The sequence below is a fragment of the Sinohyriopsis cumingii genome, unplaced genomic scaffold, assembly GCF_028554795.1.
Source record: "Sinohyriopsis cumingii isolate HCF-2022 unplaced genomic scaffold, ASM2855479v2 utg002376l, whole genome shotgun sequence".
In the NCBI taxonomy this organism is placed as follows: domain Eukaryota; kingdom Metazoa; phylum Mollusca; class Bivalvia; order Unionida; family Unionidae; genus Sinohyriopsis; species Sinohyriopsis cumingii.
Window position 1 is genome coordinate 157,229 of NW_028316197.1, and position 17,652 is coordinate 174,880.

General features: G+C 34.3%; 1 protein-coding gene across 1 annotated transcript in view; it reads left to right on the forward strand.

Moving 5' to 3' along the window:
* Positions 1 to 16,091, forward strand: part of LOC149770774 (uncharacterized) — a 62,927-nt gene extending 46,836 nt beyond the window's left edge. The window contains exons 2-4 of the mRNA XM_089949140.1: positions 602 to 701; positions 12,080 to 12,172; positions 15,761 to 16,091. Of these exons, the coding sequence (XP_089805266.1) occupies positions 626 to 701; positions 12,080 to 12,172; positions 15,761 to 15,978 (387 nt within the window). The 5' untranslated portion in view covers positions 602 to 625 and the 3' untranslated portion in view covers positions 15,979 to 16,091. The remainder of the gene's footprint in view (positions 1 to 601; positions 702 to 12,079; positions 12,173 to 15,760) is intronic.
* The last annotated feature ends 1,561 nt before the right edge of the window (positions 16,092 to 17,652 follow it).

Consider the following 17,652-nt stretch of genomic DNA (forward strand, 5'->3'; position numbering starts at 1 on the left):
AGATTTCATCATTCGTTTGTTACAGACTGATATATTTCTTTATATTTAGAATTATATTCATGGCGAGAAAGAAGGACGAATACAGCATTGTTCAGATAATGGCACATAAGGCAATTATATGTAAACAAAACACCGCCATTCAAAGTGAATTACAATAGTTTGTTCATACAATTAGTGTACCATAAAAAAAACGAAGTGAATACCTTTTGGTCATGAAGGTTTGCGTCTTACGATTGCGAAATCTGCAAGGGTATTAGTACCAGATCCTGTATACGGCTACGGAAAACTGACAGGCTATTTGGCATAGAAATAACTACATGCTGGTTGACATCATAGATAAAATAATAGAAAACCTGACAGGCTATATGTCATTATAGATAAACTGACAGGCTACTTGTCATCATAGAGAAAGTGATAGATTGCCTGACATCAAGAAAAACTCACAGACTAAATGACATCATAGAACGACACACAGGCTACCTGACATCAAAGAAAAACTTACAAACCACCTCATGTCATCTTTAATCCATTTTCCCCCAGCCTCTGTGAAATTACAGGTTTAATAAGAGTCTCTTGTTAAACTTAAATTGCTTTTTTTCAGATTTAACCAAAAGGGAGTTATATAATGGCTGATAAACCTTACTATGAACACCTCAGGGAGTTACTGGAAACAAATGAAGAGTTGAAGAAAACAGGCAAAGGTGTATACAATGTATCATGTTCTGTCTATTTATTTATGAATCTATTTTTTTTACATATTGTCAGCAATCTGTTTTTAATCCACCCATATGTATTCTTCTGTTTCTATCTGACTCCATCATCATACATACCAACCATTACGCTTTTGGTGTAATCATTACGCTTTTTCTCCACGAAATCACCTATTCCGCAGGTCTGCATATGGATTACGTTTTCTTGCTACATTAAAAGTAATATTAAAATAAAACCATACAAAGTTGTTTATGTAACTGCATTATCATCACTTTAATTCTAATTATGTAAAGTTGAGGATATTCTTTAAGAGGTGAGTGCTGCATAAGAGTGCTTTCCTTGTTTGTTATTTCTGGCAACTGCAGATTGCCCATTTCAAAGAAAACAAAAGAGTTTCTTTAAAAGTTATCTTGCCTGCCAGATTGATTTTTTGTGCATGGTATATTACGGAAAATGTTTGAGCAGATGGATCATTACAAACTTCAAAATAAATCAACACCGTTTTACAAACTTTAAAAGACGAATACTAGAGTAATGTAATACAGCACTCTGAGCACGTGAACATGCGCATCGCAGAATTCCACTTCACGATGTATCAGCGAAAGGTACACATGTAGACAAGTTGAAGTGAGTGCTAAATATAAATAATATTTCAGTATATTTTTTATTCTGGTTCTAATTTGTATGGATTTTGCCTTTTGCGAGAAGAATTTGGATCAGCTTCAAAACCAGGTTAGTTGTCAAAATATACCTTTGTCCAAACATGCTGTAATTAGGGACGTAATATATAATTACACTTTTTACGCCCTAATTACGCTTTTTCCACTTATAATAGCAATAGTTATGCTTATACTTCTTGGGAGGGTGGTATGTATGAATCATTGTTTATTTAATGCCTGTGATGTGGACGTTTTCAAAGATTATTAATTGAGTAAAGTTCGTGAGGCAAAGTATGTCATAAAATGTGTAGACACATGATTTGAGAGTAAATATATATTTAGGACTCATGGTATCAATTCAGTTCCCATAGTAAACCTATGCAAACACTATGGTATTGAAAACGCAATAACTTAGACGTTCTGAGTGGTCATGATCAAATGTATATTTGTCAGTATAGACACATCCTTGATGGCAGTGGACAAACATTATATTAATAAAACAATGTCTCTGTTTCTTCAGTTGCATCTAACAGGATTATTATTACTAAACTCTTCATTTCGTTATTAACAAATCCTGGCCAGCCAAACTCATATATACTCTGTTTTATCTTTACTCATTTATAGACTGATTAGCATTCTTCAATATCGTTATTACTATGAGTTCCATATTTTATATACATCTAGAAGCGCTATCTAGTGATGTATAAGCAGTTCGTATACTATATTAGTCAATTAATAATCATTATAGTGCCCATCAAATCAAATATATCCTATGTGGTCATTTATTTATTTTCTCTAATTATCAAAACTTCATGCCTTTAATATATTACCACATCGCGGAAAACAGCTGTCCGATCACGAAATCAAGGAGATTCTGGCTTCGAATGTTAAGGTGAACGTGAGTGAAATCGCTAGAACGTACAAGATTGGTATCAACGTAATCTACAAAATGTGGCAAGAAGCAGTGGCGACTAATTTAACGGAAACAGTGACAGATCAGGATACAGCGCCACAATCAACGGCCATGATGTCGCGGCAGTCAACAGCGTTGTCGCCACCGCATCACAGTAACGACATCCATATGGAGTTTCAGAAATTGTTTGTGGATTATAAAACCGCGTTGAAAAGGATAACCCGGCTGGAACATGAAAATCTTGCGAATACAATTATACGTACGCTGCAGCAAGAATAAATATATTAAACGCTAACACAGGCACAGTTGTTCAATAAAGACTTACAATGATAATTTTCACGTTGAAAAACATATCAAATTTTAACAAAACTGAGGGTTAAATTAATATACATCATACCATAATGAGTCTAATTGTGGAAGATCCTATTATGTATCAGGAAGAGCAACGTAAGCTTTTAATCCAAGGCACATCAATAAAATAAAATCCAAAATAAAACAAATACCACTAGATTCAACGATGAATCACATTTCCATGAGTGACAATTTACCAATGATGAGCGTTGATAACAAATCAATAACCCCACACAGTTAAATTCTGTTTCAAAACTTACATTCAAAATACTGCTGGGAGAAACGAAACAAGATTAATGCTATCGTACAACAATGACGTAGACGAGTGGAACTCAGAAATACAATGAGCTGAAAAAGAAATTCCTTAAAACGTTGGTGAACAATGTCATATTATAATGCGACAAGTGCTACTATATTATAAACTGAGCGTTGTGCTAACACGCTTGGTCCAATCATACTTGGACCTCATCAAAGACTCTTTATTACAAACATAGTTATTTTTTATTAACAAAGCATTTTAGATTAAATAATCGATATATAGTATAAAAACATGGTAAACATAGTCTTGTCCTTTTAACCATCCTGAATTAAGAAACAATGACGTCAAAAAGTTAAAATCTAATTAACATCTAAAATATAATCTTTCTCAGGACCATCTTGATAATCCAGTTTTGATCGTTAATAAATCTGGTTTGGTTTAACTATCTGGTAACAAAACAAAAGTTGTACGAAGATGAAAGTGATGCAACAGCAGTTGCCGTATCAGAAGCAAGGTCGGGTGAGATAGTAACAAGTAGAAATATTTGTCTAACAACACCCTGGAGGTATTTATATTGTGGATTTTGGTGATCGAGTGTTTAATGTTCCGTTGAATAAAACCGTGGCCGTCAGATTTGTTAGATGTTGGTATTGATGTTGTATTATTCCCCAATGAGATCAGCTGCGCTTGACCGTTATGGACACAAACGTGTGAGATTCTTTTATCACACCGATGACGATTCAATTTATTGATGTTTCGGCTGCGCAAATAACGAGATGTCGTTTGTAAAACTAAAACTGGAAAAGTTTATCCTCGTGAAGGCACTTATGCAAGAACAGGTAAAAGTCCTATTGTTGTGAGTGTTAAAACAAACGATTTAGTTTAACTCAAATGTAAACTATTTTTATCATGATGATGATGCCACACGGACGATAAAGTCAGAACATTGTGTAGTGAAATTAAGAGAGCATATTCATAAGGCACCTGCAGTTGTTAACGTAAAAACTACAAACGGAATATGCTACTGTTACACCTTGGTCGTCTCATGTTGTTCGCTGTGGGATTTAAATTAGAAAATTACACTCTAGTATATTGACAACAAGTGCTGATAGCTCAAGTGTCAATGTTGTAATCCTTAAAGGTAAGCGTGGTAAATTACTCGTGAATAAAAAATCAATCACCAATGAAATGAAAATAAAATCACCAACAGTGAAATTAGTGCTACATTCTATGATGAAATTTATAAACGCTATTATGATATTTTAGCTTTGGCGAGAGTGGTTCAATGATATAATTTATAAATGGTCGGCTGTTAGCACAACAGTAATCTATCACGATCAAAACATTTGAATTTAAATTAAAAACAAATGAAATAAAAATGTTTGGGTGAGATCAAATGTTATCAAATTCTAAAATAGCTTGGAATAAACCACGAGAATCATCACAACAATCTTAGTGTAAAATTCATACAAATGTTGCTCATTTATGTATAAAGTTACATTTACTTGTCGGAAATTTGAGCTAACGACAAGAATTTTGACTAAATTTCCTGGGGTTAAATTTGATGGATTAATTAAGGATTCTTTTTAATGTATATGTGTCAGACAGAAAATAAATAGCATTGTTTTTTGTCTCGGGTTTACCGCTCACCATCAGAACCGGAGCTTGCATCTCCGTTTTACTTTAAACGTTTCTTGCTACGTAAGCATCAGTTATTGTCGATGTTTGCTTTTTAAGATATGATGGTGCTCTCGTCATGGAAACATGTATTGCCTGCCTAGTCTGAATCGTGTGTTGGCCGCAAAACTCACCCTGGCAGGATTTGCCGCAGTATTGTGTGCTGTCTATGAGTAACGACTTACATGTGTTATGTCGTTTTGTAGTCATTATATAAGTTGTTTGATAAAATTGTATTCCAATATATAATACAAACCAGTTCTAGTTAGACATTGAAATTGTAAAATAATTTGAGCAACACTATACAAATATTGTTAGACAAAACTAAAATTACGAGAAAATACTTAATTTACTGTCTACGAAGTCTACATCGCGCAATATTTCAACGCGTGGTAAATAAAGAAATTGATAAGCTGACTGCGCTCATTCATGATGGTATTAAAGATATCAAACATGAATCATTTCAACGCAGTGCTGAGGCTAAGCTAAATGAACACATCAACAGCATTATTGTGACACCAAAGCAACTACAACAACAATATAAGACGCGGTCTGCTAAGAAACCAACACTGCCAGGATCTGATAAAGATCAATAAAATATGCGGAATGAAATCAAATGTTTATCTCACGGACGTCAAGTAGAGTCATTGCCGGTCAAACCATCGTTGAAGAAAATTGAAACAGATTATTCTAAAATAAAATGGCTGCGTCAACAAAAAGGTGCAGCACAGTCGATTAAGCAGAAAAAGAAATGATTTTATCGGCAACTCTATAGGATAACTTAGCTGCTTGTGCAACTAAGAAAGATTATAACGGATTTGATAAAAGATTTATTTTGATTGACGTTAATGGTTTGTGACAAGCTTCAACTAACATTGATGTCCTCCAACAATTGTTGGATAGTCCTATCAAGCCGGTTGTCCCTAACGAATCAAATTAATTGTTTCTATCAATGTTCAGTTTAAACAAGTTAAATTTGATGATAGAAAAGAAACTGCTGATGCTTAATTATGATCAACCCAGCAAATCATTAATCGAAGTGGTGACTTCAGTACAATTATTGACATCGCCTGGTCAGTATTCGTCACAAAATAGAGGATTATACCGATTAAAGTTCCGCATGGCTAATTGTGCGAGTAAATGAAATTTCATTTAGACAGCTGTGTTTCAAATACTGCGACATGGTTGTTACCAGCATTTACCTAAGTCTATATCAAACATAAAATGCTGCATAAATGTTACAAATAACGAGAATTATTACCGCATATAACACGTGTTATCAGCGCTGTATCAAGCAGATGAGAATGCTGACCGCCTTAGCAAATATAAGCAACATTTTTATAAAATAAACATTGCTAGTATTAGTTTCCCCGTTGAGGTTAAAGATTTAATAAAGATAACTTGAGCGGCTAAATAAATTTTCAATAAATGGATCTGGGCTAGAAGAAAAGAAATCAGATGAGAAAAAATACACTGTTTATCCGCTGATGATTTCAGATACTGCGACTACAACTGAGGCACACACACACATAAACCCAAATAATCTCCTTTACTACCAAAAGAAATTTGTCTGCATTAGAACTTTCAGTTGACTGTGCAGATAACAAATTCACAGCGCATGAGCATAAAACTTTATTCTGTCATCGTTGAATATATGAGTTTGTAACCGAGTAGACATTGAGTACACATGTTGAGCCTCGCGCTTACCGGGAAGAGCGAACGATATAGATGCCTCGCGAAGGTGAAAATATTCCTAAGTTTGCTAAGTATAACAGATCATTTGAAAAATCATTTCACATAGGATTTGATTGTGTGCCAATTTTGGACGCAGTTAAAGGTCCTTATCAGACCTTGGTAAATCATTTACGGTAACAAAACAAACATGTTTCGTGCGCGGTAGGTTACAAATTATGTTGCAGAATTGATAATTCTTCATCATTAGTGTATAAACACCATCATGGCGCTGATTGTATTTACTGGTTATTTGAACAACTAGCTGCTCAGTGGAACCGAATCCAAAAGATAAACTAAATCCGGCATGACTCATTAAAAGAGGTCAGATACGTTCTTGATAAAACACGTATGCTAGTTCGTGATCACAACCACATGACCTGGCAGTATCGTGGCGCTACACACAACACTTGTAATCCGAATTATGGTAATCCTGATTTTAATCCTGTTATGGCGCATAAACTACGTGGTTATCTCGGACATTTTTATTATAGTCACGTTGTCAGATCCACGAGCAAAGGAATTGTTATCGCATGTTGGTATCAAAATCAAGTGCATTCCCAAGAAATCTGAAAAGTATATGTTGTTCTCAATCGGGCCATTCAGGTTTATTGATAGCTACTAGTTTATGGCATCTTCATCTTGAACATTAGCAGAGACGAGATCTGGACAACTGGAAAGGGTATCTACCCATACGAGCATATCAACGGCAAGTCTCTATTTGATGAAACGTGGCTTCCACCACAGGAAAAAGTGTATTCATCGCTGAATGTATCACATATAACAAGTAACGAATTTGCAAGAGTACATGATTTATATTCAAGCACCGATGTGTTCTTGCTTGGGAAAATTCCATACAACACAAACCTGACCCACTGTGGTATATCTCAGCACTAATTTTCGCATGTTATGCACTGCTAAAACGGTCTAGTACTCGACTGAAATATTTTACAGACCCGGACATATTTATGTTTAATGAAGCGATAATGCGTGGTGTTATTTCCGCGATAATAAAAAGTAATCGGTAGCCAATAACAAGTACGTATCGGATTATTCTCCAACAAAGCCATTAGTGTACATGATCTATCTTAATAACAAGATCAACAATCTCTATGACTGGGCCATGTCACAAATGCTGACAACTGGCGGTTTGCATTGGATCTTTGATGATTTTGTTTTACATGTGCGTGCTGATGGATATGTTGATCTCACTTCTGGTTACTTCGTTGAAGTTGATTGACACAACCGCAACACTTACTTGACCTGAATAAGGATTACCTATTTTGGGTTGCATCATTGTTGGTCAGCAATGAGATGTTGTCGCCGAAACAGCGGAAACAGAAAAAACAATGTGAAATTGGACACAGAAAGGTCAATATCTTTTTCCAAATCTGATGAATAATACACGTTACATCTTGCTCCATGTACTGGACAAAGTGCATAGTGCGTTTCACTTTACGCAGGCATATTGGATGAAAGACTATATTGACTTTAATACACAACAGCCTGTTGTTGCCAGAACTGATTTTAAAACGGAATTTCATACACTCATGATTAGCACAGTAAAGCCACAGAGAATATACTAGAACTACGTAAGATTGAGCTCATTCATGACGAGTGTACGAGTAACAAGCTTGTTGACAGTGACGCTTTTGTTCACATCAAAATATTGGCGACAACCGTACCGGGATTGAAATTAAAAAAGCAAACAACAAAACAATTAAAACTAAAGAAACCAGTGTATGCTGGTGCAGCGATACTAGACCTGTCAAAATGTTAATGTTACATCCTCATTATGATTTGATTAACAAAATGTTTGACAGCCATGCTGAAGTGCTGATGACTGACATAGACTCACTTGTTTATAAGATACAGTGTGATGAGTTTACATATACACGTATAATAGCTATGAATGGTTTGATCTCTGAGAGCTCATTGTACTACGCATTTAATAAAAAGGTAATTGGTAAATTAAAGGATAAAACTTGTGACCTAGTAATTAAACGTTTTGTTGGGTTACGTGGTAAAATGTATTGTTTTAAAGTTGATAATGTAACAGTAAAAAAAGGAAAATGAATTTCAAAACGTGTTATGAAAACACTATAACGTTTGATGATTATGCAGATGTTCTTCATTGTAAGACAAAGCACTACATAATGCAGACAGCAGTTAGATTGTCATCAAATAAGAATAGAACTTGTAAATAAAAATGGTTCATGTGTGTTTGATGACAAACGTTACTGCGCTGACGGTCTTAACACACTTACAATTGCTCATAAAAATAAAGCATCTTAACCTTGTCATGGATTTCATTATTTTGTTGTGTGCCAGCGAGGCATAAAAATATAAATATTCTGTGATGTTAAAGCATCCAATAATGGCTCCGAAAATTTGCTAATTGCTTTTCTTGATGTAGTTTCTGCTCAATATATGCACACTCTTGTTTATTTTTGTTTTCGTTCACGCGGTGTTTTTGCTTTTTAATGTCGTTATTATCTTCTTTACTAGACTCCGGCATCCTCGTATAACCAATTATCAATATCCAAAGACAGGGTTTTCTACCAGTTGCATTTTTTAAAATTAATTAAATCATACGCATTCGGAATGATTTTACATCCTCTCGCGCAAATAAAATACAAATAACGTTTATAGCTTGTAAGCCTATATAATATACACTGTACTTTCCTTTGACTGCAATTCCACAACTAACACTTCATTTTGGTCATTTACCCTGCTTTTATTCGCCATGTGCAAAAGAATACATTTCATAACTTCGTTGTCCAACAATATGCCATTCACATCTTTGTAACATTTTATTATTGTAAATGTTTTTAGTTAACTAAAGATACTAGTATAGTTTAAAAAATATACAATACAGTTGTTGTTTTGTAAAATAAACCCTTTGAAAATTGAAAACATATTTTCCAGGTTTTCATTTAGAAAATTCTAACTCTTATTGTTATTTTGATAAAGAGGGTTTCTAAGTGACTATTCAGAAAGTGATCCTGAACAGCTACTAGTGTATATTGCTATCCTGGCAAGGAGGTAATGAAAAAAGTTCCCTAAGAATTTTAATTTCAATTAGTCGATGTTAAAGTTGGGTTAAGTACAATAAATTTAAATTATCTAGCAATTATTGCTAGTTGTATGGGCCAGCGAAGGTCATCACAGGTATATGTAAGATTTATTTTTTAGATTCATTTGACACATACAGTTAAGAGTTAATGAGGAGATGTCAAACCTGAACAGTGATAATAAATTAGAATATTCTAGCTGGATTTAAGTAGCTGCTTCGTCTACTGATGTTTGCCAGGGATTGAGAAACGTTTTCGTTTGTTAGCTTTGATCCCAAAAAGGAGAGTGTGCACATATAGTCATGTACGAGCATTCCAATGAGTACCATATTTGCGGGAACAATAATGTCATAGGCCATCTTTCACAGACAAGTCAAAATCATTGTTAAGCTAGTAACCCAATTGTTATGTGAAATTAAGAACAACTACAAATGAGACGATTTTTCTCATTCTTGTAAGGCTTTCAGGTTCAGATTTGTATAATGCAAATTACTATTTCATCTGTTTGACATAAATAGTATTTATGTCATCTACCCACGAGATCCTGTGTGCAACGCATTATTATTCAGAAAAAAACAGAACAGCATTGGAAGATGCAAAATCTGATGCTGAGGCTATGTCCTATACTCATTGTGTTGCTGCATCCATTCATATCAATGTTTACAAATAATATACAAGGATAAAATAAAACCCAGATAGTAGATGAAACAAATTAAGACTTGTCTTATATTTTTTATATCCTTTCATTATTGGAGACTGGTAACATTTGGCTAAGAGGAAAATTCATTTACTGCTCTGTTTCATAAAATCTGTAAGCAAAAGCCCCCATTCAGAAGTAGCCTCCGTTCATTGTTGAAATTCACACCTTGCATTTTCTGTCTTTGTTTAATTCAAATTCGAATGTCCATTTGTGAAAAGGTAAGGTCAGTTATTATTCTTCTGTTTGTTATTATTCTTATGTTAGTTATTATTCTTATGTTAGTTCTCATTCATGTTTAAATGTGAATATATTGTAATTGTTCTTTTTGTCACCCATCTCTTTCATTATGTTATTATTAATTCCATCCTTTGTTCAGTCATTAATTTTTCATTTTATTCTTGCATCCTTTGTTCAGTCGTTTATTTATTGTTTTAAATTTTCATGGACTCTCTAATTTACACACTTATCTATTATATATATATATATATATATATATATATATATATATATATATATATATATATATATATATATATATGCAGAGAGAGAGAGAATATGTACCTCCGTTCTTCTGTCCCATTATGCATGTCTTTTCTTTATAAAAATGCCGGGTAACATTAAACACTAAACAAATGGCAGTCATTATAATATTTATTTACAAGGAAAAACAAATCATAGAAAATTTTTACAGTAACATGGTTATAATTAAATTGATTCAGCTGTAATAGAGAAATTGTTAAAGATTGTCAGAATGTTTTTCAGTTGAAAAAGTATGCACAATTTAAACGTTCTTGCATTGTTTTTCTTACAGTAAAATGATTGTATGTGTCGATATCGGCATGAAATGGTACTTTTGTCAACCAAAATCGGAGTACAGTAATATAAGAAACACAAGTCATTAATATTTGCTAGTAAATATCAACGCATAGGATTTCCTTCTTAAAATACTCTGGATTATTTCAATATTTCGATATTTTAGTCTTAAGCTTAAAATAAATATAGGTCGATAGGAAGGTGAAGAGGCCTCAGGGCATTTGTTATAAGTTTTGTTCTAGAAAGAGTTTACTGTCTGTTGATAACAAATATTATTCATTTTTATTTTCTTGTGAAATTTACCAAGGTGTTAGAGAGAAAAAAGTAAGATAATTTTCTGTTTGTATGTACGCTTTTAATTGTTCATTTAATAGGGTTGCTGGCGATTTGTTTCTAACACCATTTCCAGACAGTAAAATCGCAGAGGATTGCTCGCTTGCTAGTATGAAAACAGTTCAGCAACAAAACTCGCACATATAACAGATCATCAATAAAATATAGTACAATGAAATCGATAATGATTGAAACAACAAGGTGTGGAAAAAGCTCGTATCAACAGCCTGTGTCTAAGTGTGTTGCACTCTTTCACCTTCTGAATGGGTAGCCGAATGGAACTGGGTGCCCATTCAGAAGGAGCCTGAGTACACACATGCATCTTTGACATTAAATAATTAAGTTACTGTTCTAATTTGCTGATGGTTGCAGATATTGTAAATAGTTACACATCCATCAAAATTTTGACAATTAGTACTAGTTCCTAAAAATCAATAATTTTGTAACATGCATTCAATATTTTTGTACTCAGGGTTTGGCAGCTATGTATTCATGCCATCCATTTTACCTGATAGTTGGTGATCTAGGAGACATTTTGTTATTATGATGTATTATAAAATGTAATTAATGTGCAGATATGTAACACAGCATGAAACTTGTTGATTCATTTACTACAAAAATGAATCACTGTTTCTTGTTCAGTTGTGAACCTAATTCAAAGCCTAAATGATATATTTATAGCATTTTTGACAATCTCTGTTCATGGTATGTAGAAAAGGGTAGAAGTGTTCTCATGTATTAAATATCAAGACTTGAATTTGCCTCTTCTGTACTTTTGATATTGCTGTCAGAATGAAATCATCCTTTACAGATAATTGCTTTCGAAGAATACATTTTTTGTAAACAAAATGATTTCAGAAATGTCCAAGCAATTGGCATTGACAGCTGTCGGTGTTGCAGTTGGGGGCGCTATAGGCGGGCGAGAAGGTGCTCTCGCTGGTGGTATTGCTGGTATGTAACCTAGAATCTTCGAGACAGAGACATGCTTATAGACAAAATATAGTAACATATAGTCATCGCAAAATTAAATAAATTAGGTATAATTTCCATGTCAACTTTAGTTAGATATCATGGTCATATCAGCATTAATACATATCATGGTCATGTCATCATTAATTAAATATCATGGTCATGTCCGCGTTAATTATGTCATGGTCATGTAAGCTTTAATTAGATAGTATCGTCTTAATTAGATTTAGATAACATGGTCATGACAATTTTAATCAGATATCATGGTCATTTAAGCTTGAATTCGATTATATATCATGGTTGTGTCATATATAATTGGATACTATAATAATGTCAGCTTTAGATAGATTAGATATCATGGTCATCTCAGATTTATTTAGATATCATGGTCATATAGGCTTTAGTTAGATATCATGATCATGTCAGCTTTAACGAGATTAGATATGTTGGTCATGTAAACTTGCTCAGTGAATGTCGGCCATGTTCAGCAGGATTTTATATATGGTGGTGGGATATACTGGGGTTGTTGACGGATCATCTTTAGTCTGTGGTTGATTACTGGAGTTCGCATGTTAGTTATTGTTGGGCCACGTTTAGATGTTAGTTGGTCTTAGGAGCTGAGCTGGAATTTACTTGGGGTGTTGGTGGACTATCTTCAGTCAGTGTTTGATCGCTTGAGTTGGCATGTTAGTTATTGTTGGCTTCCCTTAGACCGGGGTGCACATCCATTGGCTCGCGGGCCGGGTCCGGCTCGCGAATGTGTTCTATCCGGCCCTCAGGACAAATGAAGACATTACAGACATCTGGCCCGTGAACAGTAATTATATTAAAACATTAGTGTTTGCGGCTCTGATGTGGTCTTAGAAAATGCAATCTGGCTCTTGGATGAAAAAAGTTGTGCACCCTTGCCTTAGAGGGTAGCTGCTCTCTTGATGAGGTATATTTTAGGCTTTTGGTAGGCCATCCTCAGTAAGTGCTTAATCACTGGAGCTTCATATAGCCAGTGGTTTATCTCTTGGGTTTCCATGTGTTTTGGGTTATTGATGGACTTTGTTCAAAAGACTGATGTCTACCAAGACTGAATGATAAAGGTCACAGGAGGAATAGTTTTAATTTCAGGTGGATGACCGATACAGATGCACAGTCAGTTTTGTGACCCTTAGACATGGAAATAGAATGAAGCATAAATGGAAAATAAATAATAAATAAAACTGACAATAACAGTGAAAGCACATGAAATAAATGCCTTATAAATTGCAAGCACTAGATGTAAAACATTGCATCTTGTGAACATTAAAGGATGAAATGTCAACCATAAAAAAAAAATTATAACCCTTATGTGACAAACGAAATACAGAAGAAAAAAACATCCATATTATAATGAATACATAAATTAGCCTTCACAAAAGCATGTTTTCTGTAATTGTTTCCGATTGTAAATGTGCCTAAAATTACATTTAAATCAGTGTCAGGTTTGCGAGTAAAGCAAAATTAGTTGAACTCATTGCTGATAGCTGTACACTAGACAGGAGCACCTGTTTGATCAGACCGACTCACTTGCTGCATATTTTCATTCTCTCCTACACAATTAAGACTTTTTTCTTTAATTGCTTTACTTGTCTAAAATTGTTTCATCATTACAGTGTAAGACATGTAAAGTGGTTACATACACCTAAAGGGTGTAAATGTGACTGTTGTGAACGTACGTAGATAAAGGTTACTGATTACAATTGCAAATGATTGAAGCATATCCTAAACATAGGAACCTTTATTACAGAACTGTCTTATAAGGGGCTGGTATGGTCATATATTTAATTTTTTAAGGTGGTATTATAGTTATATAATGTACGTTTTGTTATAAGTTAATGTCAAGCGGTATAATCTACGTCTTCAACTGGCATAGTTATAATGAAAGAATTCTGTATAATATAACTCTCTAAGATATGAATGTAGTATCTGGATGAGAGAAAGAGAGTTTAGCAGTTTCATAGCCAAGATTTGTTATCAGGGGGTGCAAAATTGCCCTGTGACAGTTGTGAAGGTGCATTGATAAAGGCCATTGGTTACAAATGCAAATTATTATAGCATACCTTTATTGTAGGGCAGTTCTTTAAAACACTCTGATATAGGCATGTATTTAATTTCATTAGGCGGTATCACGTTAGATAAAGTATTTTATTATAAGACAGAATAGTTACATAGCGGTAAACTCTATGATATAATAACGGAAAACTGAATTATAAGTCTTTTTAGTAGTGAATGTGCGTTAGTATGCGAACGAATGAGAGTCAGAGAATGCACGTAGGATGTGATTTGTTTCTTAATATAGGACAGGGCATGAATTGCAGTTTTAGACAAATAAATTCAGTGGCAGGTCATTGCAGTTGACACAAAATAGAAACTACAGCTTACATTTAAGTAAAATCAGGGAGAAAGGGGAATACAGAGAAAAAAGATGAAAGAATCTTGGTGAAAGGAGTGGGATGTACACAGATGCATCATCGGGAAATTGCGATGTGAACATGATTAAGCAGGAATTATACACTTTTTCAACAGGTCTGCATTTAAGGTTGTCACTTTGTAATTTACAAATAAACTGCTTTTGCTTCAAGTCACACATTTATTTTGAAAGGACGTACTAGCTACATGATTTTGAAAGAATTTGCATGTTTATCGATGTTATTTCAATCTAGAGAAAAAATCCACTATTCTGACTCACCCATTCATATTCAAGCAGTAATGTTGCAAATCTGTACCTGTAGTCAGCATGTAATTATATTATTAAGCATTGATGATTTTATAATGTGTGAAATGAAGTGATACAAATTGCAGCTCATAACAAGAGAGAAAGATGGAGAGAATGTTGAGGTACATGTGATCTTTATGTTTCATTACCAGATACAGGATGCATATTTAAACTAATGTTTCTGATGATTATATTAAAAAGCACTATTATGGAACATTTGGTGTGAGTAGTTACAAACAAAAATGAGTAATATATTAAATTCATGCATGACATATCTATTATAACAAACCATATAATGAATTCTCTCTTTTTCCACCGACGAATCCGGTAATCTATTGGTCAGAGCGTCCGCTTGAATGCAGGATGTTGTTGGTTCGAAACCCCAACCGAGTCGTACCAAAAATTTATAAACATTTGTACTTAAGCTGCCTCGCTAGACATTGCTATTAACTTCTACGCTGCACATATGACTGCAAAATGGTTAAAGCTATGTTTAAAATCCAAATAACACACACACAGTCATGTTGAATTTATTATTTGAAGACCATAAGAACATATACAATACCCCTTTGAACAAAATGCACTGTGAGTGATACTTCCCAGCCAACTGCAATGACCCTAATCAAACAGTTTATTTATGATAGATAATCTAGGTCTATGTAGCTTGTCACGGAGTGCACATTAAACATAATATTTAAATATTGTAATTAAGTTCTTATACACATTATTCATACAAGTTAGATTTATATTAATCAAGTTCTTACTTATATTATACAAACTCATTAATATAGTAATCACGTTCTTTGGATTGTATAACTATCTAGGATCGATTGCCGGGTACCTCATATCAGATGACTACAAGTCAATGCTGAAAGTGCTTAGAAATCTATCTGATGTTGATAGAGAGAAACTGGTACAGAAAGTTCACGAGCTGGTTCGAGGCCACAGCAAAGAGGCACTTGATAAATTCATAACCTATGGAGGACGGAAACTGAGAGAAAGTCTGATTGGATTGTTACTGGACTATGCAAATGCTAAATGAGGTAGAAAATTATAAATTGGCTACAAGACTATAATGATTAGCTTTCAAGTTCCTCAATATCCATGGCTGATGATGATCATTTATATGCTTTGAGAGGTTTTCCAAACTCATCACGAAACGATACAAACTTTATGTTGCATATATTTTGCTTACTTTTGTTACCGTTGAAATTTTATTATATAAGTACCAAAACAGTTCAAGTATATCTTGTAGTGGATAATATGCACATAAAGTCATGATATTTTAGTTGTTGAGAATCATTTTAAAAAATGGTGCAAGTAATTTATTATGCCACAGTGTAAATTTCACCATCGGGCAATACTTTCATATACTGACATTTTAGGCATTGATAACAATTTCATATATGTTCTTTAAATGTTCTTGTCCATATTAATATACTATCATACATTTTACTAGTCATCTCTTCGTGTAATGCACTTGCGATATCCGTGTTCAATTTCCAATTGTACTCTTCTGATTCTTGAAAAATGAAAATATTGTATGTTTTCTCTACAATAAAGCACAATCCCTTCTCTAATTGGATCTGATAGCTATTTAAATAACAGAGAATGGCGTGAACCAATGCTGTAGACTTTTGCTGCAAATGTGCCAGGTTAATTGTGCCAATTGTTTGTGCCAACAATGTCATTTTCCTGAAGGGACATGCCTTTTTGGAACAGCAATATTGAATTTCCTGAAGGGATAGACTTTTGTGGACAGCTATGTCATTATTCTGAACGGTTTTGTAGAAGGTAACAATGGCATTCTCCTGACGTGACAGACGTATTTTGGAAGGCAACGATGTTATTGTAACAAGATAACAAGTTTGACTTCGGACTTATAAAATAACACGTTTCATGTTGATACAAATACAATGTTTATAGACGAATGACCTAAATGATAGACAACATTATTATCACGTGCGTGTGTAAGATTCAAATATGGGACACATTAACACAATACGCACTAACCTAATAATGTAACATAAATGTGAATACAAGTAAATATCCTTATACAGCACAGGGACAAAGGTTAATGATTCATAATCATTTCACACGACGAGCAGCAGAGGGGGCGAACCCTACAACTTTTAGAAGCCTCCAAACGCCGAAATAAGCCTTTTATAAAATCCGCGCTTCATTGTAAACGCAATTGTCGCCGCGCGCTGTTGTCCGTCTTCCCCAGAAGGGGCACCCCCTACAACTTCAGTGACTTTGTCGCCGATGCCGAAATAGTGCGATATGTAAACACAATTGTCGCCGTTGTTGCTGTGTGCTGTTGTCGTCGCCCCCTCTGCTGCTCTCTAACTAAACATTGTATCTAACCCAACTCGATACCGTGTTCGAGGATATCAATTAAAAATTACTTATACCAAATAATGGTACACTCAGAATCTTATACGGCCAGGCTGGCTAGGGAGCGAGCAGAAGCACTTAGCAAATATATCCCGGTAAAGGAAAAGTTTAAAAGGGATGCTCAATCACAACAACAAGCGCGAGCTGAGTATGCAATTGAAACAAGGGAATTATTTCAGCCCGTCACTGCAGCCACTGAAAAGGTTTTAACTGCTATTAGGAACCCCGAAGAAAAAAGAAGTCTTGCTCAAATATTGAGAGTAGAATGTGGACCGGTCAGGCGAAAAATGATTAATCTTGAATCGAGATTTACTCCCGT